Below are 26,775 nucleotides of genomic sequence, written 5' to 3'. Positions count from 1 at the left end.
TTCCTGCTTGTTTCTCTCCCTCCCTCCCTCCCTCTCTTTCTCTCTCTCTTTCTTCTTCACTGTCCCTCCCTCCCTCCTTTCTCTCCTCTACGTTTTCTCTTTGATCATGCTTGTTCCTTTTCAATGGACTGTTAGAGTCTCGCCGAACAAGAACAGAACCCATATGGACATCAGGGGTGCTGCGTGTGTGTGTGTGTGTGTGTGTGTACGTGTGTGTGTTTGTGTGTGTGTGTGTGTGTGTGTGCGAGTGTGCTCTTCCTACACACCTGCACTGTTTTAGATGAAAGAGACAGAGAGGAGGATGAGGGAGTTCTAGAATTCGCCATAGCAACAGATCCCTGGTCTAATTGGTACGTTTGCCACGTGTAGCCCTAAAGCTTTGTGTGTGTGTGTGTGTGTGTGTGTCATGGACTGGTTGTGCTCGGGTGTGTATACATCGAGGACAGACAGAAGTGTGTTTGCGTGTGTGTCTGGTGAAGTGTGTTTTTTGATCTAACTATTTGACTGGTTGAGAGGGGGTGGGGGGGCTCTGACCCCCCAGCGAGTGCTGCCTGTGAGGGGAAGAGGACACGAGTCAGGTCTCGCTGAAGCTGGGAACAGACCTCATAATCGCACCTGATAAGAACAAGATGGAGCAGACCAAACTAATCGAGTCTGGCATGGGTGGGGTTACGATAAGAACAAGATGGATCAGACCAAACTAATAGTCTGGCATGGGTGGGATTACGATAAAAACAAGATGGATCAGACCAAACTAATCGAGTCTGGCATGGGTGGGGTTCAATATGAGCACAAACTAAAGGATTGAGCTGTAGGCTGTTCCATGTCATAGTTGCAACCATGGCAACCATAGAACGGACCGGCCGAGATAACATCAAACATGTTTGATTGGATCTGAATAGCGTCAACAAGGAAAGAATCGCAAAGCATTCGTATCTGTCACTTAGACTCACTTAAAGCATTCGTATCTTTCACCTAGACTCACATAACAGTTCCTGCTAAGACTGACCGCTGCAACTACCGGCGACTCCCTCGGAATTTCCTGTGATTGTCAACGGTCATTCCATCCTTTCAGAATCGGCCTTTGAAATGGGGAGGTCTGTTCCCAGGTTTAGATCCGGGCCAGTCGTGGCTCAGAGCCGGCCCAGATGGGCTGGCTGTAGGTTCAGCGTCAGCACTAGGAGGGCAGACACACATGCGCAAGAGTCACCTGTTAGACTCAGAATCCTCACACACCTTACAGCGCTTGAGCTCGGAGAGCTGAGACTGGACCGTGGTGACCAAAGATTCTAGAACAGAGCTCTGTTCTAGAACCTTTGGTGGTGACTGTGCGCAGAAGGCCATAACTGCAGGGGGCGGAGCCTGGGCCGGGCTGCTGGGAAGACTTCCTGGTGTGGATGCAACTACTTTGCCAAGAAGCATACCAAGTTTACGAGCTGTATTGATAAGGATCTAGTCTTATTTATTTGCCAGGTGAATATTGCTGTAGTGAGTGTAGGTGCGTTCTGATTGGGTTCTGCTCCGATGCACTTTGTAGTTTGAAAAGTGCTGACACAGCCACACCAGGATGTCACAACAGCAGGGGGGGTAATTATTTGCTTTTGCCCCAGTGATCTCAACCTGCAGTAGCACCTTACCGCTGTGAAACATGGAGCTCAGTGTGTGTGTGTGTGTTTGTGTGTGTTTGTGAGTGTGAGTGTGTGTTTGTGTGTGCGATTTCTTTTCCTGGCCTGTTTTACGATGGTTGTTTGCGTCTGTAGTAATTTGAAATTGATTCTGTTGTTAAAACTGCCCTGTCGATTGCCCAGTGTGTGTCTCTGTTGAAGAGGACTGTGACGTGTGTGTCCCTGTTGAAGAGGACTGTAAGGGCCTTGACACCGCACATCTGAAGAATGTAGGCAGAGGGGTGGGGGTGGGGGGGGGGCGGGGGCTGAGTGGGGTGGGCGGGGGTTGTGTTTGACGGTTATTCCTATGTGAACATGTGTAGCCTATGTTAGCCGTATAGATTTAAACACGCTCCACTTGACAGAGCTGAACCTGGGCCTGGAGGAGCGAGACTTTAACATTACTGATTCCAGTGGGATTCGTCTGGAAAAATACAGACAGCCTCAGGCGTTTGTGTTTACGTGTTGATATGGTGAGCGTGTGACTTCCATGTCAGAGAGGAACTCTGGGGTGAGCATTTCAAGTGATCAGCTGGTAGTTGTAACGATGATAATTAAGATAGCCTACTTTACTTCATTGCCCAGCTATTAAAAAAAAATGAAAAGGCCAAAAAAGAGTTTAAAAACGAACCCTGGTTTGTTCGGGAGTGAAATTATTTAATCAGTTTAGTGTTGGTGTGTCATCTGGCTATTCCTAGGATTCATTTTGAATTAGACGCTGTTATTTTCCTGTTCAGAAGTCTAGTGGCCCCTTCTATCCACACAGGGAGGGGGCCCCTCTTTTAGGATTCCCCGCGTTAACGCTGATGTAATACCTCTTCCTCTTGGTTATAGGAAATCTGTGCAGTCCAGCCAGCGCATCTATGCCTTATACTCAACCACACTCGAATTCGCTCAACTAAAGCTATTTTAAATTGTAGTCTTGGATCCAGTCGGAATATTAATGGGATGTATTTATATTTCTATTTTTATATTTCTCAACAGTATGCATGTCTATGAACAGTTGTTAGCGCAAAAAAGAAAAAAGAAATAATGGTGATGCTTCTCATGATCATGACTATAATGTTATTACTTTGTAGATGATGTAGAACATGTCATTATTTTGTAATTTTGACTATTAAAAGAAAAGGAGTAATCATATTTCTGTGTTGCCTGGTACGCCTGTACATGTATGAGCGATTGCATGGATATAGGCTTGTGTGAGCGAATAACCTTGACCTGGTATTCAGCAGTACGTGTTGTCTCTCTCCTGGGTAAGTGTCTGTGGCGGCCCTATTCTCATCTCTGTAATATTAGTGCCACCATTCTGCTGATTGCTGTGTCACCATCTGCCGCGAATACTACCCAGAGAAAACATTAACAAGACATTAATGTTTTACGCCCGTCTGCCGGATCCGATTATAGACGAACGCGCGTTTGTGTTATTGAAGGCCACAGAAGGATCCACTGGATTGTGAGACTTTAATCCAGCATAACCATGTAAGGTTATGATGTCTGATCATACGATCTTTAAAGGTGCCCTGAAGCAGGCCCGACCCGACACGGAGTTGTAGAACAGCACCTCGAACCCAACAGAACCAATGTTCCGTTAGGCCTCTCCGTTCATTCAGAGCCTTTCATTACGCATCTCCAAATGAATGATATATTTCGAATCACAAAGCATAAAAATCATAATGTGTGCCAGAGCAAGATCCGTTATGTTTTAGGGTGTGTGAACTCTGCGTGACAGACACGCTAGTGGTGGTGGGGCGGCCGCTGTGCAGCTGTCTGACCCGTACGCGTTATCCTGCGCAGCAGTGCGCTTATAGAACATGCTGATCGATAGTGAAGCCCGCAGCCTGCTAATGGAGATACAGCATGCTAGCTGACGCCGGTGATCCACTAGCACGCGATGCGAACTCCGCATCGCACTATCCCCATTCATTTCAATGAGAAGCGAATTCGCATCCCGCATAGCATTCTGGGTACGCGTTGCGTCGAGAGCTGTGGTTGCGGTGCGTCGGAAAAGTTCAGCAATCCCCAACTTTATGCAAATTAATCAGTCCATCGCGAGCACATCGCGAGCCAAGTATCCAATAGTAGAGCAGGTCGCTCCTGACGTTCAACAACATATTGCATTTTCCGATAGTCTTGGCTTTACCGCCAGTAAATCATTTGCCATAATATCAAACGAAAAACTGAATATTGGAACGTGAACTTTTCCCTGTGTGTATGATTGAACTCATAAAGGGACAGCATAATGTGCAATGAAGCACGGAGGAAGATAGCGGAGATTGTTGATAATGAGGGTGAGTGTTTTGAAGTTGACGAAAGTACTTGACGAAACTACTTGTTCATGTGTTCAGATTAGACTGCTAATTTGGTTGTCAGTGAGAAATTGGCTTGCACTGCTACCAGTTGGCCAATAATTTAGCTTTTGGTTGGTTCGCCGTACCTGTCCTGTTTCACCCATTAAAAAGGGAACGCCTACCAAAGCCTACCAAAGCGTCCACGGGGAGGGTAGCGTAGCGAATGAGTAGTGCGATGCGGAGTTCGCATCGCGTGCTAGTGGATCACCGGCGTAAGTTTATCTGCCCAGTCTAAAGCGGTGTCAGTCCGCCAGCCGCTGGCGCTGGGTTGTTCGCCTCGCAATGCGTTCGGATTTGACGCTCTTGCTATGACTGACCTGAAAAGTCTTTTGCCTCTGCTGATATCAGACCGCTAGCGGCTACGTCGGAGGACGAAAATCGGATTTAAAGGGCGAGATTTGTGAAGTGTGGAGACACGCGAAGACACCAGTCGGGGACCGACGGAATTAAGACCCGCATCACCGGAGGCGTCTTTTCGAGCGAATTTTATTTAGCTGTGAGAAAATACAACATTAGTAAATCATGTCAGATAGCCAGGCGTGTGATACCCGGGCTCGACAATTCGCTTTTCCCAGGACTCGCGTCTCGACAGGCCGCTGACTAGACCACAGCACACGTACGTTCTCTGTCTTTTCGCTCCATTCATTGTGGCATGCTAAGTGCGTGTTCTAGGCTATCGTTTTCTCCAGTTGTGTTCGTGCAGATCAATATCTGTTGTAATCATTTATGTTATACACAAATGCATTTTGAAATCATGAGTGTTATTTGCAATGTGCGTTATCAAACATGTTTGCCATGTCGTGTCAATGGGCATTGTCTCCCCTAACCAATAACGATGGATCATATTGAGAGACGCCGTGTCGCAATGTTGACGCTACTCAGTTTTTGCAGTGTAACGTGGCTGGCTGTAGATATGGGTTATTCACCCAGTGGAACAACAGACGGGATTTCAGCTTATTTATGTAGACCATTAAAACTGTCTGCGTTTGCGATTTCATGGTAGCGCAATGCGCATTTTTGCCATTTCCAGTTTTTATCAAAACTATGGCTTAATATTTTTGAAACAATTCGTTGCCTCCTCCATCGTAATCAACCCATGCGAAACTTACGAGACAACCTGCTGTTTTTGACGCACAACGGCGGTTTGGAAGCTCCATGAGCATCGGAGGCTTACAGCATCCCTCTGTGTTACAGGACAGGCTAGTAGATCGGCCATCGGGTTAGTGGGCAACTGCACATTGTTCCTCCGTCATTTTGGGCAGAGGAGGCCCGCGTGCCATGATCTCACTCCTCGTTGCCCACCCTATAGTTTGTCTGTCATGTTATTTGTTCGCCGGGGACCATCATTCGTATCATAATTACTGCCATCAAGAACCTTACAGCTGCGCTTTAATCTTGAGTGATCCCCGGACGCTAAGCCTTATCACATGTAATCCGTCGACATCAAGTATTTTATATTTTTGTTAATTATAACCTGGTTTCATGTCAGCAGATGTAACACAGAGAGTTACCGTTACCGCGATCAAGCATGCGCCATCACGTCTTGTACCTGATCCTGAAAAATGTCATTGGATGTAACAAATGGTTCGACTTTGATCTGGACCAATCAAGTCCGTCTGATCGGGTCAAGTTTGAAACATCCTGGATACACACGCACAAACCTTTATGAACATTAATAGGCTGCTGGATCATATGTAGGACAAACTTAATCTACAAATTATTATTACTCCTCCACCCAGGGTACAAAGTACAAAAGTACAAAGATAATCTAAGTGAAAGGTGCTGGATCCTTGATCAAAAAACAGTCCAGATTAATCCGGCACAATTCAGCACACTGCTGTATCAGCTAGGGGCTCTTAAGCATGTAAATAAAGATACACATGTCATGTGGAGAGGACGTGCTCCAGATGTTTGTCATGCACCAGAGGTCAGAGTTCAGGCTCCAGATGTGTGTCATGCACCAGAGGTCAGAGTTCAGGCTCCAGATTTTACAGTCTATGCTCCAGATGTGTCCTTGACCGCTGCTGCTGCTCTGTGCGCTAACGCGGCTTGTGTGTGATGTCACATAGGGCAGAGGCCAGAGCGGGCGGCGTGCGGCTGGCGTGCGGCTGGCGTGCGGCGGGCGTGTTTCTCCCGGGGCTGAGGCGGCTGGGCGCCAGCGGCGGCGGTCACCATGCTGAGTATCCTGGCCGCGGGCACCGTCTTCTTCCCCGGCCTCTTCCTGCTGTCCAAGCAATGCCTCAAGCGCATCCCTGCACTCAGCTGGAGCGAGGGAGATGCAGTGGTGGTGTCCGCCAGGTAACACACACACATGCACACACACATGCACACACATGCACACACATGCACACACACACACAGAGATGCACACACACACACACACACACTCAGAGATACACACACACACACACACATGCACACACACACAATCAGAGATACACACACACACACACACACACACACACACACGCACATGCACACACACACACACACATGCACACACACACACACACACTCTCTCTCACAGACACACATATGCCCACAGATAGATACAGTAGATAGATAGATAGATAGCAGACACACACACACACACACACATGCACACCCACACATATAATCAGAATCACACTAACTCACACATGTAGCTATATCTACGGACCTGGTGTTACACAAACATATGCACATCAGAAAGGTAACAAACATGCTCAAACACACATCACATACATTGCATTACATTACATTACATGCCACACAAACACACATCACATACACAAACATGCATCGCACATATAAACACATGTCACACACGTCACATACACAAACACATGTCACACACACAAACACGCACATGTACATTAACCAGGAACACAAACGCACATCATATACACAAACACACAAACACACAAACACACACAGGTACATTAAACAGGAAGCACAAACATGGAATGCGCACATACACGTTAACCAGATAACACACATGCTTACACACACATGTGTAAACAGCCCAGCAGAAGGCAGTATTATTATTGTTATTAGTATTATCATCGTTAGTATTGTTGTTATTGTTATTATTATTATCATTATTATTATTTGTATGTATTTAGCTCTTATCAAAAGCAACAGGAGACTCCCTGGAGTGTGTGTCCGCTCTCTCCTGTATGTCTCCTCTCTCTTGTGTGACTGAACAGGGTTGCTGTTGTAGCGGTGGGCTAGTCTGACATGTCAATACACACATACATGTACTCTATATCCTTTTCACAGAAACCCCTTTCACAGTTAAACGGCGGTTACATATTTATAATATAAAAGCTATATCTAGTTTAAAAACAGGGGATTTTGTAGATAGATAAGAGATGTGGGTATTTCTCACTACATCACAGTGACGGCATTCACAAACAGTCATCCAGCAGCAGCAACCAGACACCACCAGTTGCATAATTCCAACACTTACCCTGATGCAGCAAAGCACGGATGTGCGCACACACACACACACACACACACACACACACACACACACACACACAAGCAGACTTTCTCATTCTCTCACTCAGTCACTCACATGCACACATGCACATGCACACACAGACATGCACACATACACACAGACACGCACACATAAACATACACACTCAAGCACACTCTCTTTCTCACACACACACAAGCAGACTTTCTCATTCTCTCACTCAGTCACTCAAATGCACACATGCACATGCACACACAGAAATGCACACATACACACAAACACGCACACATAAACATATACACTCAAGCACACTCTCTCTCACACACACACACACACACACACACACAGACTGTGTGAGTGGTATATGTGAGAGGTGGAGGTCCTGAGGCGGTGGCCATGCTACAGCACACTCTCTCTCTCACACTCACACACACATACACACACACACACACACAGTGTGTGAGTGGTATATGTGAGAGGTGGAGGTCCTGAGGCGGTGGCGATGCTGGTTTTAATGGGTGCAGTAGAACTGAGATCTGAAGCACTAAGGGGCCGCACACTCAGAGCACCAGAGGAGTGTGTGTGGAGCGTTTGATCCACTGAGTCCCGGTGAATTGTCTGTTTGATCTGTGTGTGTGTGTTCCTAGAGAGAGTGTGCTGTGTATTTCATGTGTTCCATACACTGTGTTTCTGTTTTGAAAGTCTAAATAGTGTATTGTGTGCTCAATCTGCAATATGTGGGTCCTAGTGTGTGCGTGTGTGTATATTTGGCTTGTATAATTTCTCAAGAATAATGCTTCAAGTATTTCATCTCTCTGCTGTGTGTGTGTGTGTGTGTGTGTGTGTGTGTGTCCAGGTTGGTGTCCTCCATTCAGGCCATCATGGCCTCCTCCGCTGGATACATCATCTCCAGTTCCTGTGATGACATCATCGAGGACCAGTGAGTGACGTCACTGCTACTTCTGTAGGAAGGGCATTCTTTAGAACACACTATGGGTTCTGTTTGTTCTGTTCTTTAGTACACACTATGGGTTCTGTTTGTTCTGTTCTTTATAACACACTATGGGTTCTCTTTGTTATGTAGAACACATGGGCGTTGGCAGTCTGACTCTTTAGAAGGAGTGTTTTGTGCAGACTTACTCTGCTGTTGTAGTATATGACCTCAGAAAAAACTGAACAGCGCTGTGGTGTGTGTGTGTGTGTGTGTGGTGTGGTGTGGTGTGGTCACACAATCCCAGCTCTTGTGCAATTTAATGGGAGTTCGGTTTCACTTGAAATAGTGAGTAGGCTATGCAATTAGTTCCACTATTGAATGATCTTTTTAGTGAATCATGCACACACACACACACACACACACACACACACACGTTGTGCTGGGGGTGAGCCCCGTAAATGCCACGCTGACAGCAGCTCTTGTGCGCTGAGTTGAGCCGGCGATGTGGAACCGTGAAGAAGGTGCTCTGGGCCCCTGCTGGTGATGTGGAACCGTGAAGAAGGAACTCTGGGCCACTGCTGGTGATGTGGAACCGTGAAGAAGGCCCTCTGGGCCACTGCTGGTGAAGTGGAACCGTGATGTGGAACCGTGAAGAAGGCCCTCTGGGCCACTGCTGGTCAGTCACATGCCCTCACTCACGTCCACCTCATGGAGGGCTCAGACGCGCATGGAGACGAGACAAAACCGACCGCCTGCCGACACATGGTGAACCGTAGAGTTAGTCATCGCAAAACCGACCGTCTCCTGACACATGGTGAACCGAAGTTATTCACCGCAAAAACGACTGTGTCGTGACACATGGTGAACCGAAGTTAGTTACTCCAAAACCGACCGTCTGCTGACACATGGTGAACCGAAGTTATTCACCACAATACCGACTGTGTCCTGACACATGGTGAACCGTAGTTAGTTACTCCAAAACCGACCGTCTCCTGACACATGGTGAACTCTACAGTTAGTTTGCCGTGGTTGTGGTCTCTGTGTGTACATTTAGAGACGCTCTGTTGCCGTGGTTGTGGTGTGACATCATTTGTTAAACAGAGCAGGAAATCAGATAATTTCTGATGAGGTTGAAAAGAGAGGAAGTGACATCATGTGACATCATGTGACATAGCGAGATGAAAGCTAGCTAAGACTAGTGCGCACACACACACATCACGTCTGTGTCACCCCACTGTGCTGTCATGCACACACACACACACACACACACACACACACACACACCAGGTCTGTGTCACCCCACCGTGCTGTCAGCTCTGGGCTCTGCTGGTCCCAAAGCACTCTCTGCTTATTCTGGTGCTGGCCCACTTTGGGTGTAATTAGCGTGAGTACAGTGCAGTGGCAGAGAGACGGGCTCCCTCAGCAGGCTTACGCTCCCTCTCATATGGGGGGGGGGGGCTTCTGCAGGGGCTCCTGGGCTCCCCCCTTAGCAGGCTCACGCTCTCTCTCATATGGGGGGGGGGGGGGGGGGGCTTCTGCAGGGGCTCGGCCCGGTGAGGGGCTGTGGCTGAGATCGGGTACGGTACAGATGCGCTCCCGAGCTGGGGGGGTCGGACCTGGCGCAGGTGCCGTCCTGAGCTGGGGGGGGGCAAGACGCAGTGCAGTGTGTCAGCCAACCAGACCTGATGAAGCCAGCAGACTGAATCACTCCTCTCCCACTCAGCTGCAGGTCAGAAATGACTGGTGTGGCAGAAATGGGATTTTTAGATCAGTATTGGCCTGTAGATCCAGGGTGGGATTGTGTGTGTGTGTGTGTGTGTGTGTGTGTGCTCTCTGGTGGTGTTACATATGCAGACTGCTGGGGGGGGAGGGGGGGGGGTGGTCATGCCTCAAATATGAAATGATTGTTCAATCAGTGTTCTTTTGTTTTCCTTCTTTCTCTCACTCTCCTCTTTTTACACCCCATTCTCTCTTTCTCTCCTTTCTCTCTCTCCTCTTTTTACACCTCGTTCGCTCTCTTTCTCTCCCTCTTTCTCTGTCTCTCTCTCCTCTCTCTCTCTTCCTGATCACTGCTTGGTCTCCCAATCATCTTGTTTCTCTCTCTCTCTACCTCCCCATTTTTGTTCTTGTTGTTTGCTCTTGTTGCTTTTCATCCTTCTCTCTCTCTCTCTCTCTCTCTAGACACTGGCTGACCAGCGCCTACATCCTGTTCGCCGTGCCCTACTTTGTGTACGACATCTACGCCATGTTCCTCTGCTACTGGCACAAGCTCCGGGTCAAAGGTCACGAGCTGGACAACGGCCCCAAGCCCATGGGCGTGGCTCTCACCAGCTACCTCCGCCGAGAGTTCCTGATGGTCCTCCATCACGTCGTCATGGTCACCGTCTGCTTCCCTGTCTCTGTGGTAACTGTCGTCATGGATTTATTTTTTTCTTCTTTCTTTCAGCCTTGTTTTTGTCCTTCTAATCTCATTTGACAGGACAGGGGTGGTGTGTGTGTGAGTGTGTGTGCGAGTGTAAGTGTGAATGTGTGTGTGTGTGTGTGTGTTTGGGATGGGTGGTAAAATAAATGGGAGCAAACACACCCCTTATCTTCGTCCAAAACAGTTTTTGGTCAAAGTGCAGGCTTGTTTACCCAGTACCTTGAGTGAGTGTCCTGCATTGTTTATATTTGGATCATGGGGAGCTGAGACGTGTGTGTGTGTGTGTGTGTGTGTGTGTGTGTGGCTCTGTGTTCAGTAGATAGGGATTATCCCTCATGGGACCCATTGTGTGCCTGGCTGAGCTCCAGCTGGTAACCAGCAGATCCGGCCCATATCCGGCCCAGACTCAACTGCTGTGCTGCCGCTGCTGCTGTGTTCTGTGTGCTCGACCTTTGACCTTTGGCCTTCACCCTTGACTCTGTCTGTTTTGCTTCCTGTGCTGCAGTTCTGGAGGCGGGGCCGTGGGGACTACTTCCAGGGCGTCATGTTCCTGGCTGAGCTCAGCACACCCTCCGTGTGTCTGGGCAAGATCCTCATCCAGGTAACCAGCACGCGCACACACACACACACACACACACACACACACACACACACACACACACACACACGTGCACACACACACACACACACACACACACACGTGCACACACACACACACACACACACACACACACACACGCGTGCACACACACACACACACACACACACACACACACACACACACGCGTGCACACACACACACACACACACACGCACACACGTGCACACACACACACACACACACACACACACACACACACACACTTTAACTCTCACTCCCACACTCTCACGCATGCATACACACACACACACTCTCACTCTCACTCTCACATGCATACACACACACCGACTGACAGGGACAGATGTGGCACTGCCCTGAACTGATCCTCTAACCAACTGGCCTGAGATGGGAACACATTCATTAGCTGGTGTCAGTACTGCCCAGGACTAGAGATGGGAATGCATTCATTAGCTGGTGTCAGTACTGTCCAGGACTAGAGATGGGAATGCATTCATTAGCTGGTGTCAGTACTGCCCAGGACTAGAGATGGGAATGCATTCATTAGCTGGTGTCAGTACTGCCCAAGACTAGGTAATGTCAGTACTGAGCAGGACTAGACTCCCTGAGATGGGAATGCATTCATTAGCTGGTGTCAGTACTGCCCAGGACTAGGTAATGTCAGTACTGAGCAGGACTAGACTCCCTGAGATGGGAATGCATTAACTCATTGAATGCCGCATTGTTTTTGGAAGCTATGTCCCAGAGTGCCGGCAAGCTAGATCGTTTTTGACTATTTTTGTAGAGCCACAGCGTATTCTATGTTATAGTTATGGACATATACTATGGCTCATTTGAAAGGTAAGACAGACTCTGAGCTCTCAGTGGGTGAAAACAGTTTATCTCTACGTGTCTCCGTTCCTGAGAAATCTCAAGCTAAACAGTGGCTAGTTTTCATCAAAATCCCCGTTGTTCGTCTAGAAACGGATATATAAGCCACTTAAGACAGACGTACATTTCCGGATTGTAGGATTTCATGAGTTTTTAATCGTCATCTACTTCAGTTCTCTTCATGATAGACTTCCAAAAATCAAACATAAGGTGAGTTAGAGTGTCTAGTTTCGTAATTAAAAAAAAAAGCGAAAAACGCAATATTGCGTTGTTGGCACTGTACGCATGGGAGCTAAAAACGCAATATTACGTTGTTGGCACTCAATGAGTTAATGATGTCAGTACTGCCCAGGACTAGAGATGGGAACACATTCATTAGGTAATATCTGTACTGAGCAGGACTAGAGATGGGAATGCATTCATGTCAGTACCTGGTTGGTTGTTCTCGTTCATTTGCAGGAGTGTTAATTTATCACTCAGAAATGTTTACAAATTACAATAAATCATTTTGATAATTTTCTAAAAATGTGCTATAGCAATATCATGATTGTGTTGTTCCCCAAACAAGCTGTAGTGAATCCCAAGGAAGTCTGAAGCCACCTGTGTTTGGGCTGTATAGTGCTATAGGCTGCAGTCCTGTGTGTGTGTGTGTGTGTGCTTGTGTGCTTGTGTGCTTGTGCTTGTGTGCGTGTGCGTGTGCGTGTGCGTGTGCGTGTGCGTGCGCGTGCGCGCGTGTGCGCGTGTGCGTGTGTGCGTGTGTGCGTGTGTGCGTGTGTGTGTGTGTGTGTGTGTGTGTGTATGTACAGTATGTGCAAATGTGCAGCACAGCAGAGCTACTGTATGCGAGCGTTCCCTGCCCTCCACTTGCTCTTGCGGCTCAGCTGTTGGCTGCGGTGCTGTTTTTAGCTCTGGATTTAAAGCAGAGAAATGGAGCCTGTCTGCGTCTCGTCAACATCAGGCCCAACCAGATCTGCCCACCGCCTGCCCCTCACGGCTCCGCTAGCTGCCCCCTCCAGCCCTCTCCACCTCCACCTCTCCCCTTCTCTCCCTCTACCCCTCCAGCTCTCTCCACCTCTCTCCCTCTCCACCTCCACCTCTCCCCTTCTCTCCCTCTACCCCTCTCTCCATCTCATCCATCCATCTTCTCTCCCTCTCTCCATATCTCTCTATCCCCCTGTTCCTCCATGCCCCTGTGCAGCCAGCAGAACAGGATGAAGAGCAGCACTGCTGATGCCGCCCGTCTCATATAGAATAAAACGTTCTGGTGGGAACCAAAGGCTTTCTCAGTTCTCCTCTTAGAACCTGCTGCTGAGGTTCCTTTGGCATGAGTTTTACAGAACCGGACACAACAGCCCTGTGGACGAGTGGGGTGACCCAGAGGGGAGTAGAACCGTAGTGGGGTGACCCAGAGGGGAGTAGAACTGGACACAACAGCTCTGTAGTGGGGTGACCCAGAGGGGAGTAGAACCGTAGTGGGGTGACCCAGAGGGTATCAGAACTGGACACAACAGCTCTGTAGTGGGGTGACCCAGAGGGGAGTAGAACCGTAGTGGGGTGACCCAGAGGGTATTAGAACTGGACACAACAGCTCTGTAGTGGGGTGACCCAGAGGGGAGTAGAACCGTAGTGGGGTGACCCAGAGGGTATTAGAACTGGACACAACAGCTCTGTAGTGGGGTGACCCAGAGGGGAGTAGAACCGTAGTGGGGTGACCCAAAGGGTATCAGAACTGGACACAACAGCTCTGTAGTGGGGTGACCCAGAGGGGAGTAGGTCAACATGTGGCCCGGGAGCATTTGCAGGTGAAGTGCATGTTAAGGTGTGAATCCAATCCAGCACGTTGTAAGACTAGAGGGAGCGGCGGCCACTGTAACATGAAGCAGCCGGAGTGAGAACATAGTGGAGTTACAGTAGGAGAGAGAGCTCATATAGTGGAGTTACAGTAGGAGAGAGAGCTCAGACAGCATACCTCTAGAGAGCACGCCTTATTGTGTCCAGTGCTGCAGCTCAGACAGCACATCGCTCATTGTGTCCAGTGCTGCAGCTCAGACAGCACATCGCTCATTGTGTCCAGTGCTGCAGCTCAGACAGCACATCGCTCATTGTGTCCAGTGCTGCAGCTCAGACAGCACATCGCTCATTGTGTCCAGTGCTGCAGCTCAGACAGCACATCGCTCATTGTGTCCAGTGCTGCAGCTCAGGCAGCACATCGCTCATTGTGTCCAGTGCGGTGGGTTCAAAAGGCTGAATCTTGGCAGGTCGTCCCAAAATCTGCTCTCTGCTGCACCACTGGGCCCCAAGTCAGACGTATGGCAGCTGTGGACTGTGAAATCTCTGAGGAACTCTAGCTGGTGCGTGAGAGTAACTTAAGAGGGATGGCAGCACCCTCGTCCTGTACAGTATCCGCCTCTTCCCACCTGTCCTGTCTCTCTTCTCACGTCCTCTCTTCTTCCCTCTCCTGTAATCGCCAACGCCTGATTTATTCATGCCCCAGCTCTCTCTCTCTCCTCTCTTTCTCTCTCTCTCTCTCTCTCTCTCTTTCTCTCTCTCTCCTATAGGGCTGCAGCTAACAAGTGTTTTCTTTGTTTAATCAGTTTAGTATTTTCTTGATGAATCGAGCAGTTGTCTAATGGCAGAAAATTGTGAAAAGATGTGTTTGGCCAGGCCCAAGAATATGTCCTCAACTGCTTTCTTTAGTGTGCACACCAAAAACAATAGAAGAAATGTACGTTTACGAAGTTAAAATCAGATCATTTTAAGGTAGTTTCCTTAAAGAAAATAAAACAGCAGTATTATCCACATAAATGATTACCAAACTTGTTTGCCGATTAATTAAATACTCGACAATTAATCAATTAATCAACTAGAAAAGCACTCAGAGAGCGCAGACCTCCGCCTGTATTGTTCTACCTTGGTTGTCATTAGTGTTGCTTTCGTCAACGAAAATTATGACTAAATATCGTCGTCAACGAACTTTTTTCACGTGACTATAACGAGACGAGACGCAACGTAAATGCTGGCCATGTGACGATGACTATAATTAAATTTATAAAGGCAATATCGTTGACGAATAAAAACGAGACTAAATGTGGTTTACAAAATAAAAACCATGCTAACATCTCTCTTCATTTTCGAAGACCAGAAGGACATGAATGTTATAACATTATTTTGTGTCGTTTAGTCGTGTTATTATTTTGCAGTATTTCTGTTTCCTGCGTCTCACTTCAGGGGCGCATCAGGTTGCATGGTCTGATTATCATACCAGAGGACCAGCGTTTCTCGCGTAGGCCTGTTGGTCATATCCGGTGCTTCTGTCACTCATCTGATCATATTTGATCATGTAGCAAAGGAGCGGTAGATGTATAGCCTATCGTTATCGCTAATATAAGCTAAGAAATATAGGCTACGTTCAGTCCGTTAGATTGGCAACTCTCTCAGTTCAACTTTGCACTAGGCTACTTATCTCACATCCGCATGTAGATCTAATTCAGATGAAAATGTTAACAGGCAACTGCAGATTTGATTAGTGTGTAGCCTAAGCTTCTGTCCAGCTGATGCTGGCGCTGTCATATAGGCCTAGCCTACAATAATAACATTATTCCACCGATCAGCAACGAAGTTCTAATCATAGACACATTTTTAATGCCTTGGCTTAGTAGGCTATCTAATGTTGTGTGGGAATTGCAAGAAAACTATTGAAAACAATTCCTTACCAACCACACAAGTGCGCGTGTGTCGTTTATTGAAACGGTAGAAAAACTGAATCAAAGACGGTGCTGTTCATCAACAAAATCAGCATGGAGTTAAAACGTAATTTAAAGTCCCACGCATTTAAAGGGGCAGCGACCACTCAAGGCATAGGCCTGTAGCCTACCAAAACTGAGTGATGAACGTGAAATGCGTTTTATAGGCTACAAAATTCTGCATTAAGATGACAATTGTGTGTAACCACGCATAGGCTACCTAGTTAATGGTGAAATAGCATCCACATTTACAGCATTCAATAACCTAAGGACAACTTCATCTTAAGTTAAATTGTTCTCAGAAAAGGAACAGCAGGTCTACAGAATATTCCAAATAGTCCTTTCATGGTGACAGGGGGAGACCAAACTCTGTGTAACATACCTGATTCCACTGTCAATGTTCAGTGCCTATGTAACCTGTAATATTTGTAATTTTTTAATCCATGAAAATTAACCAAAATGTATCATTTCTTATTAAAGGGGTAGTTCAGAATTTTGGACATAGGACCTCATTTCCAGGTTAGCCAGTGTGATATTTATCAGTGGAGACCGTTATCTGCACATTTCATCCAGTCCTATAGTTTCAGAGTTCGCTGGTGCTATAGTGCCTGCCACTAAAAACAGTCTTACCCAGTCTATGGAGGAACAACCCCTTAAAATAGAATTGCATTAATAAAAAGATGCTAAAATCCAATTTTCATTGACTAAAACAAGACTAAAAGTCATTAGTTTTCGTCAACTAAAACTAGACGAAAATAAGACTAAAATGCTCATACTTTTAGTCGACTAAAACTTGACTAGACTAAAAGAGTATGAACGTGACTAAAACTGATAAAAACTAAAATGACAGCTTGACACAAAGACTAGACTAAAACTAAAACCAAAACAGGCCGCCAAAAACAACACTAGTTGTCATACATTTGAACCTAAACTATTCAGATCGCCACCACGTGGCCATACCATGCCATTACACCGCCAAGGGAAAATCATAACCACCTCCTGAATCCAGACGGTGATACAGATCACTCCCAAAATGTAATATTTTCTTCCTTGGGTCATTTCAGACCATCCCTGAAAATTTCATTGAAATCTATCCATCACTTTTTGAGTTATCTTGCTAACAAACAGACATACAGACAAACAAACCGTGATGAAAACATAACCTCCTTGATGGAGGTAATGAATTGTTGCAGCTCTACTCTCTTGTCAGTCTTTGTCTTGATCTCTCTCTCTCTTGTCTGTATCTTTCTCTCCTCTAACTCTGTCTCTCTCTCCTCCAACTCTATCTTTCCTCCAACTCTATCTCTCTCTCTTGTCTGTATCTCTCTCTCTCTCCTCCGACTCTCTCTCTCTCTCTTGTCTGTATCTCTCTCTCTCTCCTCCGACTCTCTCTCTCTCTCTTGTCTGTATCTCTCTCTCTCTCCTCCGACTCTATCTCTCTCTCTTGTCTGTATCTCTCTCTCTCTCCTCCGACTCTATCTCTCTCTCTTGTCTGTATCTCTCTCTCTCTCCTCCGACTCTCTCTCTCTCTCTTGTCTGTATCTCTCTCTCTCTCCTCCGACTCTTTCTCTCTCTCTTGTCTGTATCTCTCTCTTGTCTGTCTCTTTCTCTCCTCTAACTCTTTCTCTCTCTCCTCCAACTCTATCTTTCCTCTGATTATCTCTCTCTTGTCTGTATCTCTCTCTCTCGTCTCTCTCCTCCGACTATGTCTCTCTCGTGTCAGTCTCTTGTCTGTGTTGTCTCTGACCCTCTCCACCTCCCTCTGCCATCTTGTGGTCTACTCTACTGTGGCATGGTTTTACCTGGCGCTGTGCCAGCCTAATGTGTGTGTGTGTGTGTGTGTGTGTGTGTGTGTGTGTGTGTGTGTGTGTGTGTGTGTGTGTGTGACTGCAAGTGTGTGTGTGTGTGTGTGACTGCAAGTGTGTGTGTGTGTGTGTGTTTGTGTGTGTGTGTGTGTGTGGGTTTATGGCTCCCAGTGTAAAGTGTCTCCCTGATGTACTGTATTTTTAGACGTGTGTGGTGTGCTGGTGGAGACTGTAGGCTGTGAGCGCTGCTCAGTCATAATGGAGCCTGATGTGGTGAGGTGTGGTGGAGCCTGGTGGTGCATAGTAGTACTGGAGCCTGGTGTGGTGTGGTGTGGTGGGGTGAGGAGGTGTACAGTAGTGCTGGAGCCTGGTGTGGTGTGGTGAGGAGGAGGCTGTGGGTGGTGCAGTGTTGGAGCCTGGTGTGGTGTGGTGTGGTGAGGGTGGGGTGAGGAGGTGTACAGTAGTACTGGAGCCTGGTGTGGTGTGGTGAGGAGGTGTACAGTAGTGCTGGAGCCTGGTGTGGTGTGGTGAGGAGGTGTACAGTAGTACTGGAGCCTGGCTTGGGGTGGTGAGGAGGGGGTGAGGAGGCTGTGGATGTTGTGGTTCTGAACAGGAGATCACGTGGAGACGTTAGCTCTTTCTTCTGATTGCGTGTTGTGTCTGAAGTGCCTAAATACTTGTCTCATGCGCATACTCTCTCCTGTCCTGCAGTAACAGTAGCAGTCCTTCCTGTTTACTATCCTGCAGTAGCAGTAACAGTAACAGTAGCAGTCCTTCCTGTTTACTATCCTGCAATAACAGTAATAACAGTAGCAGTCCTTCCTGTTTACTATCCTGCAATAACAGTAATAACAGTAGCAGTCCTTCCTGTTTACTATCCTGCAGTAACAGTAATAACAGTAGCAGTCCTTCCTGTTTACTATCCTGCAGTAACAGTAACAATAACAGTAGCAGTCCTTCCTCTTTACTGTCCTGCAGTAACAATAACAGTAGCAGTCCTTCCTGTTTACTCCTGTCCTGCAGTAACAATAACAGTACCAGTCCTTCCTGTTTACTCCTGTCCTGCAGTAGCAGTTGTTCCTGTTAATGCCTGTGCTTTTCTGTGCTCTCTCTCTTTCTTTCTGTCTTTGTCTATGTCTCTCTTCTTTTTGTTGGTCTGCTTGCTCTTGTTTGATGACTGGTATCTCTTCTGCCCCTCTCTCTCTCCCTCTCTCTTTCTCTCTGTCTCCCTCTCTTCCTCTCCTCTCTCTCTCTCTCTCTCTCTCTTCAGTACAAGCAGCAGCATACTCTCCTCCACAAAGTGAATGGGCTTCTCATGTTGGTCACTTTCTTCGTCTGTCGAGTTCTTCTCTTCCCTTACCTATACTACGCTTACGGCAGGTATGCCTCCTCTCTTCTCTCTCTGTCTCTCTCTCACTCTGTCTTTCATTCTGTCTCTTCATCTCTCTCTACCTCTTTCTAGCTCCCCCTTTTGCTTTTATTCTAACAATCCCTTTTTCTCTCTCTCCCTCTCTCACTCACTCTCTCACACACACACACACACACACACACACACATATGCCTGTGGCTAAATCAGTGTTTGCATGTGTTCTTGCCTTGGTGACAACATATATTAATATATATGGTGATTTGTGAAGTTATGGCTTACAGCAGTGATTCTCAAACTTTTACAATGAGTACCACCTCAGAGAACAAAAGTACCACCATTATGGCCAGCATTAAAATACAGTAGCATAGGCCCATTAAATATATTTGAAATTTTACCTACATTTCATTAGATGTATATTTATAATTTGAAGTGATTGTTTTATCTTCATGAAAACAAAAACATTTTGTACCCGTAGCACAGTTTGAGAACCACTGGCTCACTGAATACATATGAAAGTATATGTGGCTGCTTTTACTGCAGGTTCTGACCCGAGTGCTTTCTCTATATATGTCCCACTCTGTTCTTCACCTCCTCTCCTCTCCTCTATCACCTTGTCCTTCTTTTCTTCACCTCCTCTCCTCTCCTCTATCACTTTGTCCTTCTTTTCTTCATCTTCCTCTCCGTCTTGTCTCCCTCCACTTTGTTATCTTTTTTCTCCCTCCCTCTCTCTCTCTCTCCCTCTCTCTCCCCCTCTTTCTCTCCTCTCTCTCCCTCTCCCTCCCCTCTGCCTCTCCCTCCCTCTTTCTCTCCCTCTCTCTCCCTCCCTCTCCCTCTCTCTCTCTATCCCTCTCTCTCTCCCTCTCTCTCTCCCTCCCTCTCCCTCTCTCTCTCTCTCTCTCTCTCCCTCTCTCTCCCTCTCTCTCAGGTATGCCTCGATCCCGTTCCACCTGGTTCCGTTGGCAGTTCCGTGGCAGTGTAACCTTGGTGCTGCGTTCCTCATGGCCCCGCAGCTGTACTGGTTCTCTCTGATCTGCAGGGGGGCTCTGCGCCTCTTCAGGGGTGCGTCCTCGCGCCCCTCCGCCCGTCCCGCCCCGCTGTCCCCCAAGAAGGAGCGGCCAGACTGCAGCGACGCCCCCACGCCAGCGCAGCCCGCCAACGGCTACAACGCCCAACGTATGGGCGCGCACGAGACAGCCTCCTCCAATCACTGAGGCCCGCAGAGAGGAACCCAGGAAGGGAGGAGTGAGGAGGAGGAGGAGGAGGAGGGGAAGGAGGGACAAGAGAGAAAAGAGAAAGAGACAGAAAGACTGCATGAAGGGGAAGAGGAGAGAGAGAGTGAACTTTGCGGGCCGGGCCTCGGGCGAAGCGGGCGATAAGGAGGTGGAGCTGCGTGGCAGTGTGGCGTTGCACGGGCGCGTGCTGTGCTGTGATTGGTTAGAAGAGCTCAGCGCTGCTACTGTGTTGATCTGGGAGAACTCTCTTGGTCTCTGGCCTAACGCACCAATCAGGGAGCAGAGAGTTGTCCCAGGGAAACGGCTCTGTGGCAGCCACACAGCTCAAGTGGAAACACAATGGATTCAAATATGTGTGTGTATATACAGTATATTCCATGACTTATTTAACATGTATGTACATTATAGCGTATGCCCTTGTCCAGCCCAGGGTTTCTGCAGCAAGACATGACTAACCTAAGCTAAGCTATGGCCTCTGTACACGCACACACACAGACACACACAGACACACAGACACACACACACACACACACACACACACACACACACACACACACACACACACACACACACACACACACACACACACACACACACACACACACACACACACACACACACAGCCGTATTTTCAGTCGGGAGTAGGGTGAACTGTAAGCTGGGCTGAAGCCGTTAGAATGTAGAATGCTCGGGCCCCCATGGGACCTGACTGTGACATCCGTATTTACTGTATCCATGACAACGGGCACTGCGTAGATACTGGTGGAGGGACGGGGGGGGGGGGGGGGGGGTCTAACTAAGCAGCACTTTGGATTTGAGAGTTAAGCTGAAGGGGGTTGGGGTGGGGGGGGGTTTGATGGAGCTTTGGTGTCATACACCACTTAAACAAAACCAAGTAAACGCGCTGTGAAGACCCACACACCTATTGGCGTAATTGCACAGAGTGGAGTCTTTACCCAGGAGCAGGAGCAGGAGCAAGGCTCAGGCCCAAAGCTCCTTGGAGTTGGTTGGCGGAGCTAGCTCTAGACCTAGAGGCATAGACCATCCTACCCAAGGGCACCCCAACTCCAGGGTCTGGTGTGCCCCCTACCCCCAGGGTCTGGTGTGCCATGGTATCCCATGCAGCCGCATTCAACGGCCATCAGACTGCTTTGAGAAGAGCCGCTAGCGAGGAGACCAAAGGGGGAACTATGGCCGCCTGTAGTGTCTATTGGAGACGCTACACAACAGTACCAAGCAACAGTATCCATCCAATGTAACCAAGTCCTGTCCGTCTTCAAAACATAAGGGCAGGATTTAGGAATGTATTCTTTTGTACATGCTATAGTGCATTGTTTCTAGATGGCCTGTTCAACTTAGTAAAATGCAGCTGGAAACAAAAAAAAACAAAACAAAACAAAACAAAAAAAAAAACATACTAATGCTAAGCAAGTATTTCAGTCTCCTACATAAACGATAGTTGCAGTCATTTGAAATCATCAGTGCCCAAGTCTCGGAGGCAAGGGGGGATCTTGCAGATGGCGTATTGCGCTGCCTTAGCCTTGAGAACATTTTATACTTTCTACTTCCCTCATCTACTTGTTGTTTTAGTTCAGGACGAGCATATTTCCTCGCAATAAAAAATGTGATGGGTGTACATAGCAGCTGTACGATATGGTTTAGTTATTTGCACATTGTTAATTTTAGTATTTATGGTTAATTTATGTGATAATGTTTTAGGCATCTTACATTTTGTCAGCGTTTTCTGGATTTTTATTTATCTTTGTTGAATAAGTTTTGCTTATAGTAGTGTTCCCATTCTTTGTTGAATAAGTTTTGCTTATAGTAGTGTTCCCTTTCTTTCCTCAGTTTAGGCTTGTTGTGTAGCCACACCTGCCAAGTTAAGCGAACAGCCTAATCGTTGGACGGCCCAGCGCTGCCTGCGGTGTAGCCTGACAGTCCCTGACAACAGAGTCTCTTCTGGCTCCTGAGGGGGGGGGGGGGGGGGGGGGAGTGGCAGATCAGGGTACGGTGACGCAGGTGGTAATCGAATCGAATAGAAGAGCCCTTGGACTTTGATCAGTTTGGAGTTTGAAGCACCCGGGCTGTTCTATTACCCGGTTTAAGGCATCTGCTGGGTTATCTTCCCATGATAACCCTATTACCAGGTTTGCCAGTAAACCACCTACTTGGAATCATGGCCTGGAGTCAATCAGCGTAATAGAAAGGGATCAATTCTCCAGATTTTGAAATTCTTCAATTGGTTTTGTTTACCTCAATCCTATCACAATCCTCCGCAGTTCTACCCTTCTTCAATTCTCATTGGTTGTTGAGAATAGCAAGTGTATTGTTAAGAAAAAAAGTCAAAGCCCTATTCCTGTCCTGTCTTTGTAACATGCTTGTTGTTGCCAGTTATCCTGAATGGAGATCCTAAATGAAACCACTACTCTAGAAGGCCTAGGCCTCCTCAGATCTCATTGGTGCAAGTATAACTCTACTGAAATAACCATTTCTCACACACTGTACTGTATACTTCTATCCTCATGAGCTTGTTATGTATTCAATGAGTTATTATGATTATTATGATTATTTATTTGTTCATTTGTGATTTTGAATGTGCGTATGTACACACATTTGTTAGAAAAGACAAAATGTTATACCCCTTCAGTTCAACTATATATGACAGCTTTGTTGTTCTTCAAACATGATGGCAAATATACGCTTATATCCTGTGAGTGACTCCGGCACTGCTTAACAACACTGCTTTACACAGAACCACTAGCCTAGAAATCTAGACGCCCCTAGCGGCAGCAAATGTAATTTGGCTGGCGGGGCAGTCTAGGCACGATCCATTGAGCCAGGGAGCTGAGAACCCCCAGCACCAGCGGGCCAATCACAGGGCTTAACATAATGGTGACTGACATGCGACCAGAAGTTGCGACGGTAACGCATCCTGTTATTTGAAAACAAGAAGATGATTCGTTTAGCGTTATCCTATTGCGTGGAGAGGGAAGGTTACGCATCCTGCTACTTGAAAACAAGAAGATGATTCGTTTAGCGTTATCCTATTGCGGGGAGGGAATTTTAAACTGTTTATCCCACCCCTCCGATTGAGCCCTGTCTACAGTCAGTGTCCAGACCCTACATCTTGATGTGGGTCTGGCTCGTCAGGCTACAGAACCACAGCAACACAAGCCCTTCCTGTTTACCAAAGCAGCTGTGAGGCACGCTCACGTCCTCTATGAAAACAAATACATTTGGAGGCAAGTGTCCCTGAGTGCCCTGGGAGACATTCGGCCTTTCAGAGGAGAATTAGAGTGTATAAAATGACAGCCAGTCGCATAAATAAAAGGACAACAATAACACAGTTGATTAAATTTTAAATGCCTCAATTATGCTCCTAATGTAACTGCAGACAGCAGAAAAAGCTTTAGACTAATCAGACGGACAGAACATAACATCGTCCGGCCTCTTTATATATTAGAAACAACACTCAGCCGCCTGGAAAAACAATAACATTTATTACGGTCATAGAAAACACACAATATAAAAGCTAGCATCAACTTCTGCATTACAAATGAATGCCACTGTATAGGCTAAAATCCAGGTTTGGCAAGTTCTAAAAATCCATGGCTGCTGTTCATTCTCACATACACACACACACACACACACACACATACACACACACGCTGGTACTGGGCATAGCCTGATCTGTCCCTGCCTGGGTTTGACCCGCCACTGTGGGCCACTGTCAGCGTCTCCTTGGCGATGGCCAAGAACTGTGCCGGGGTGTGGTCAGTGTCTCCATGGCAATGGGCGAGGACTGTGCCGGGTGTGGTCAGCGTCTCCGTGGCGATGGCCGAAGACTGTGCCGACGTGTGGTCAGTATCGCCTCTGGCGGGGGCTGAAGACGGTGCTGGGGTCTTTGTCCCTCTCGCGCTCCCGTTGGCTGTTGGGGGACAGCGGCTCCTTTGGGGGCGGGGCCGAGCGGGACTTGTCGCTCTTGAAGAGGTCACGCCCACTCCTCAGCAACTGCTCATCGATCCTGCGGTGCCGCTTGATGTCCGAGAGGACCTTGTCCATCCGAGCCTCGCGGCGAACTGAGGACCGCGCTGAGGACCCTGCAGAGAGATAAACCAGGAAGAGGGACATTACACTCACGGCTGTCTTGCCTCGTGCCTGTGTAAAAAGCCTGGCTGAGCTGAGGGCCGTACCTGGGGTCGTCCTGCGGCGGTTGATGAAGGCGTTCTTGGGTGTCTGCTCCTCGTCAAAGTCAAACTCAGTGGGTTCCACGTCCCTGCAGAGGAGGGGGGAAGGCCAAAGCAGCACAATGTAGTTCTTTACCGTAAAACAACAGCACAATGTAGTTATTTACCGTAAAACAACAGCTTCACACTTATTTTGATGTAAAACTGACTAACAATACGAGAATACAGTGTCTTACTAATGCGTGCCTAGAACGCCCGGTATTGCCCTATGTAATGTTGTTCTTGCATAACCCTGGTATTGCCCTATACAATTATGTTATAGAACCCTGGTATTGCCCTATGCAATTATGTCATAGAACCGTGGTATTGCCCTATGCAATGCTGTCATAGAATGCCTTGTATTGCCCTATGCGATGTTGTTCTTGCAGGTAGGAGCAAGACCCTCTTAGAAAGAGATATGCACCTGTTGTGGTTCTCTCTCATTCCAACACACACACACACACACACACCTGTTCTGGTCCCCCCCCCACACACACACACACACATGTGCTGGTCCACACACACACACACACACACACACCTACACAGCCCTCACAGCACACAGCTAGGGTTCTGCTCTAGTGATCCTACAGAGAATGCACACCTGTTTTGGTTCACTCCTTCAAAACACACCTGTCACACCTGTCACAGTGTCACCTGTTTTGGTCCTGAAGCGCTCCTGCATACACACACCTGTTCTGTTCCTCTATAGTGTTCCTACAAACACACACCTGTTTAGGTTGTCTTGTGTTCCTACACAGATGTAAACACCAGTTCTCGTCCACTTTTGTTCCTGCAGTTACACACACCTGCTGTGGATCTCTCTCACACACACACCAACACACACACACACACACACACACACACACACACACACACACACACACACACACACACCTGTTCAGGCTATCATCCTCCTGGGGCTCCTGGGACTCCTGCCCGTCCCTCTCAGGGGAGGGTGTGCGGGGCGGCGTGGGGGGGCGGCGTGGAAGCGCTTCCCAGTTGAGCTCCAGCACGTCCCCCTTGGCCAGCAGCTCGTACAGCCGCTTGATCTCCTGAGGAGGCGGCATCCAGGCCTTGGGGTCCTCCATCTCCTCGTCGCTGTACGGGATCTCCCAGTCGTCGACCCCTTTCTGCACCGTGCCCTCCCTCACCTCCATCTCGGTCTGACCTTTGACCCCCTCCTGCTGCTCGTGCTCCACCTTGGCGTCCTTCTCTTTCTCTTCTGCAGGAGAACCAGACAAACACACTGTTTTCAAGACATTGGCAAGCAACTGTGATGGCTAAAGCACCTGTCAAGCATCTTGCTGCTATCCTGCAGTAACCTGAGATGGAATCTGAAGTAAGTCACATCACATGCATATTTGAAGTTACAGCTTACTATGAGAAATGAAATGATGACACTTAGAGTAATCTGTAATATACAGTGAACGAGCAATACCTTCATCTTCCTTCTGTGTCTCTTCCATTGTTTCGTTTGCCTCGTCCATCTTGTCATTTTGTGCCGCTTTCTCCTCCTCGCTCTGGTTCAACTTCTCCGTTTTATCCGCCTCCCGTACCCCCATTGACTCCAGCCCCTCCGTTAGGGAGGTTTCTGTGTCCTCGGCTACTGCCTGCGTCATTCTGCTACGTGGAGTGTGAATTCAGCACGTCTGTTCGCTGCCTCTCTTCTCGAAAAGATGAAGAATAAACCATACAGAAGATTACAGTAAGGAATCTTACATTGCTGATAAGTTATTTGTTGTTTAGCATTAGCATATTAGCAGTTTGAGCACTGTGAGAAAGTCTTATAGTTAATGCGCTTACTTTTAGATGAACTCTTCCCTAATCAACCAGAAGTCGACTTTGTCTATAACGTCCCCTATCTCAGCTACTGCAGGTAGATGCAACATAATAAACAGCTATGATTCATGACATGGCTACTGTCCACATATCCTGCAGAAGCGCACCTCCATTTTGGTTTGTCTTGAATCTGAACTCTGATTGGCTGTGCTGCGGCGCTGCCGTCGACACAGCGCCTGCCCAAAGCGTAGCTTACGTGGTGACCGTATGACAGTAAAAGGAAATATGTCGATATTCG

At 47.7% G+C, this 26,775-nt stretch overlaps 3 protein-coding genes across 6 annotated transcripts in view; 2 read left to right on the top strand and 1 right to left on the bottom strand.

The window, feature by feature from the left end:
• Positions 1 to 1,898, top strand: part of mazb (MYC-associated zinc finger protein b (purine-binding transcription factor)) — an 11,890-nt gene extending 9,992 nt beyond the window's left edge. For both annotated transcript variants that reach the window (XM_062532545.1, XM_062532544.1), the window contains exon 7: positions 1 to 1,898. This exon is cut by the window's left edge and continues 1,779 nt beyond it. The gene's annotated coding sequence lies outside the window, so the exon portion shown is untranslated.
• Positions 1,899 to 4,231: 2,333 nt separating this feature from the next.
• tlcd3bb (TLC domain containing 3Bb) lies at positions 4,232 to 21,237 on the top strand. 2 transcript variants are annotated; one of them, XM_062532542.1, is made up of 7 exons: positions 4,232 to 4,628; positions 6,082 to 6,310; positions 8,332 to 8,415; positions 10,591 to 10,813; positions 11,337 to 11,432; positions 19,139 to 19,248; positions 20,163 to 21,237. In XM_062532542.1, exons 2-7 carry the CDS (start codon positions 6,186 to 6,188, stop codon positions 20,446 to 20,448), a joined length of 924 nt encoding a protein of 307 aa, XP_062388526.1. In that variant the 5' UTR covers positions 4,232 to 4,628; positions 6,082 to 6,185; the 3' UTR covers positions 20,449 to 21,237. The 2 variants fall into 2 exon arrangements, with proteins under 2 accessions (XP_062388526.1, XP_062388527.1); XM_062532543.1 differs by lacking the exon at positions 4,232 to 4,628 and adding an exon at positions 4,934 to 5,231.
• Positions 21,238 to 23,948: 2,711 nt separating this feature from the next.
• Positions 23,949 to 26,681, bottom strand: pagr1 (PAXIP1 associated glutamate-rich protein 1). 2 transcript variants are annotated; one of them, XM_062532541.1, is made up of 5 exons: positions 26,502 to 26,681; positions 26,137 to 26,365; positions 25,593 to 25,920; positions 24,663 to 24,745; positions 23,949 to 24,569 (listed from the first exon to the last, which is right to left on the bottom strand). In XM_062532541.1, exons 2-5 carry the CDS (start codon positions 26,315 to 26,317, stop codon positions 24,331 to 24,333), a joined length of 831 nt encoding a protein of 276 aa, XP_062388525.1. In that variant the 5' UTR covers positions 26,318 to 26,365; positions 26,502 to 26,681; the 3' UTR covers positions 23,949 to 24,330. The 2 variants fall into 2 exon arrangements, with proteins under 2 accessions (XP_062388525.1, XP_062388524.1); XM_062532540.1 differs by having other exon boundaries at positions 26,137 to 26,362.
• Between the last annotated feature and the right edge of the window lie 94 nt (positions 26,682 to 26,775).

The sequence above is a fragment of the Sardina pilchardus genome, chromosome 3, assembly GCF_963854185.1.
Source record: "Sardina pilchardus chromosome 3, fSarPil1.1, whole genome shotgun sequence".
NCBI lineage: Eukaryota > Metazoa > Chordata > Actinopteri > Clupeiformes > Clupeidae > Sardina > Sardina pilchardus.
Note: the sequence above shows the minus strand (reverse complement) of the source record. Positions and strands in the feature narration are given on the sequence as shown.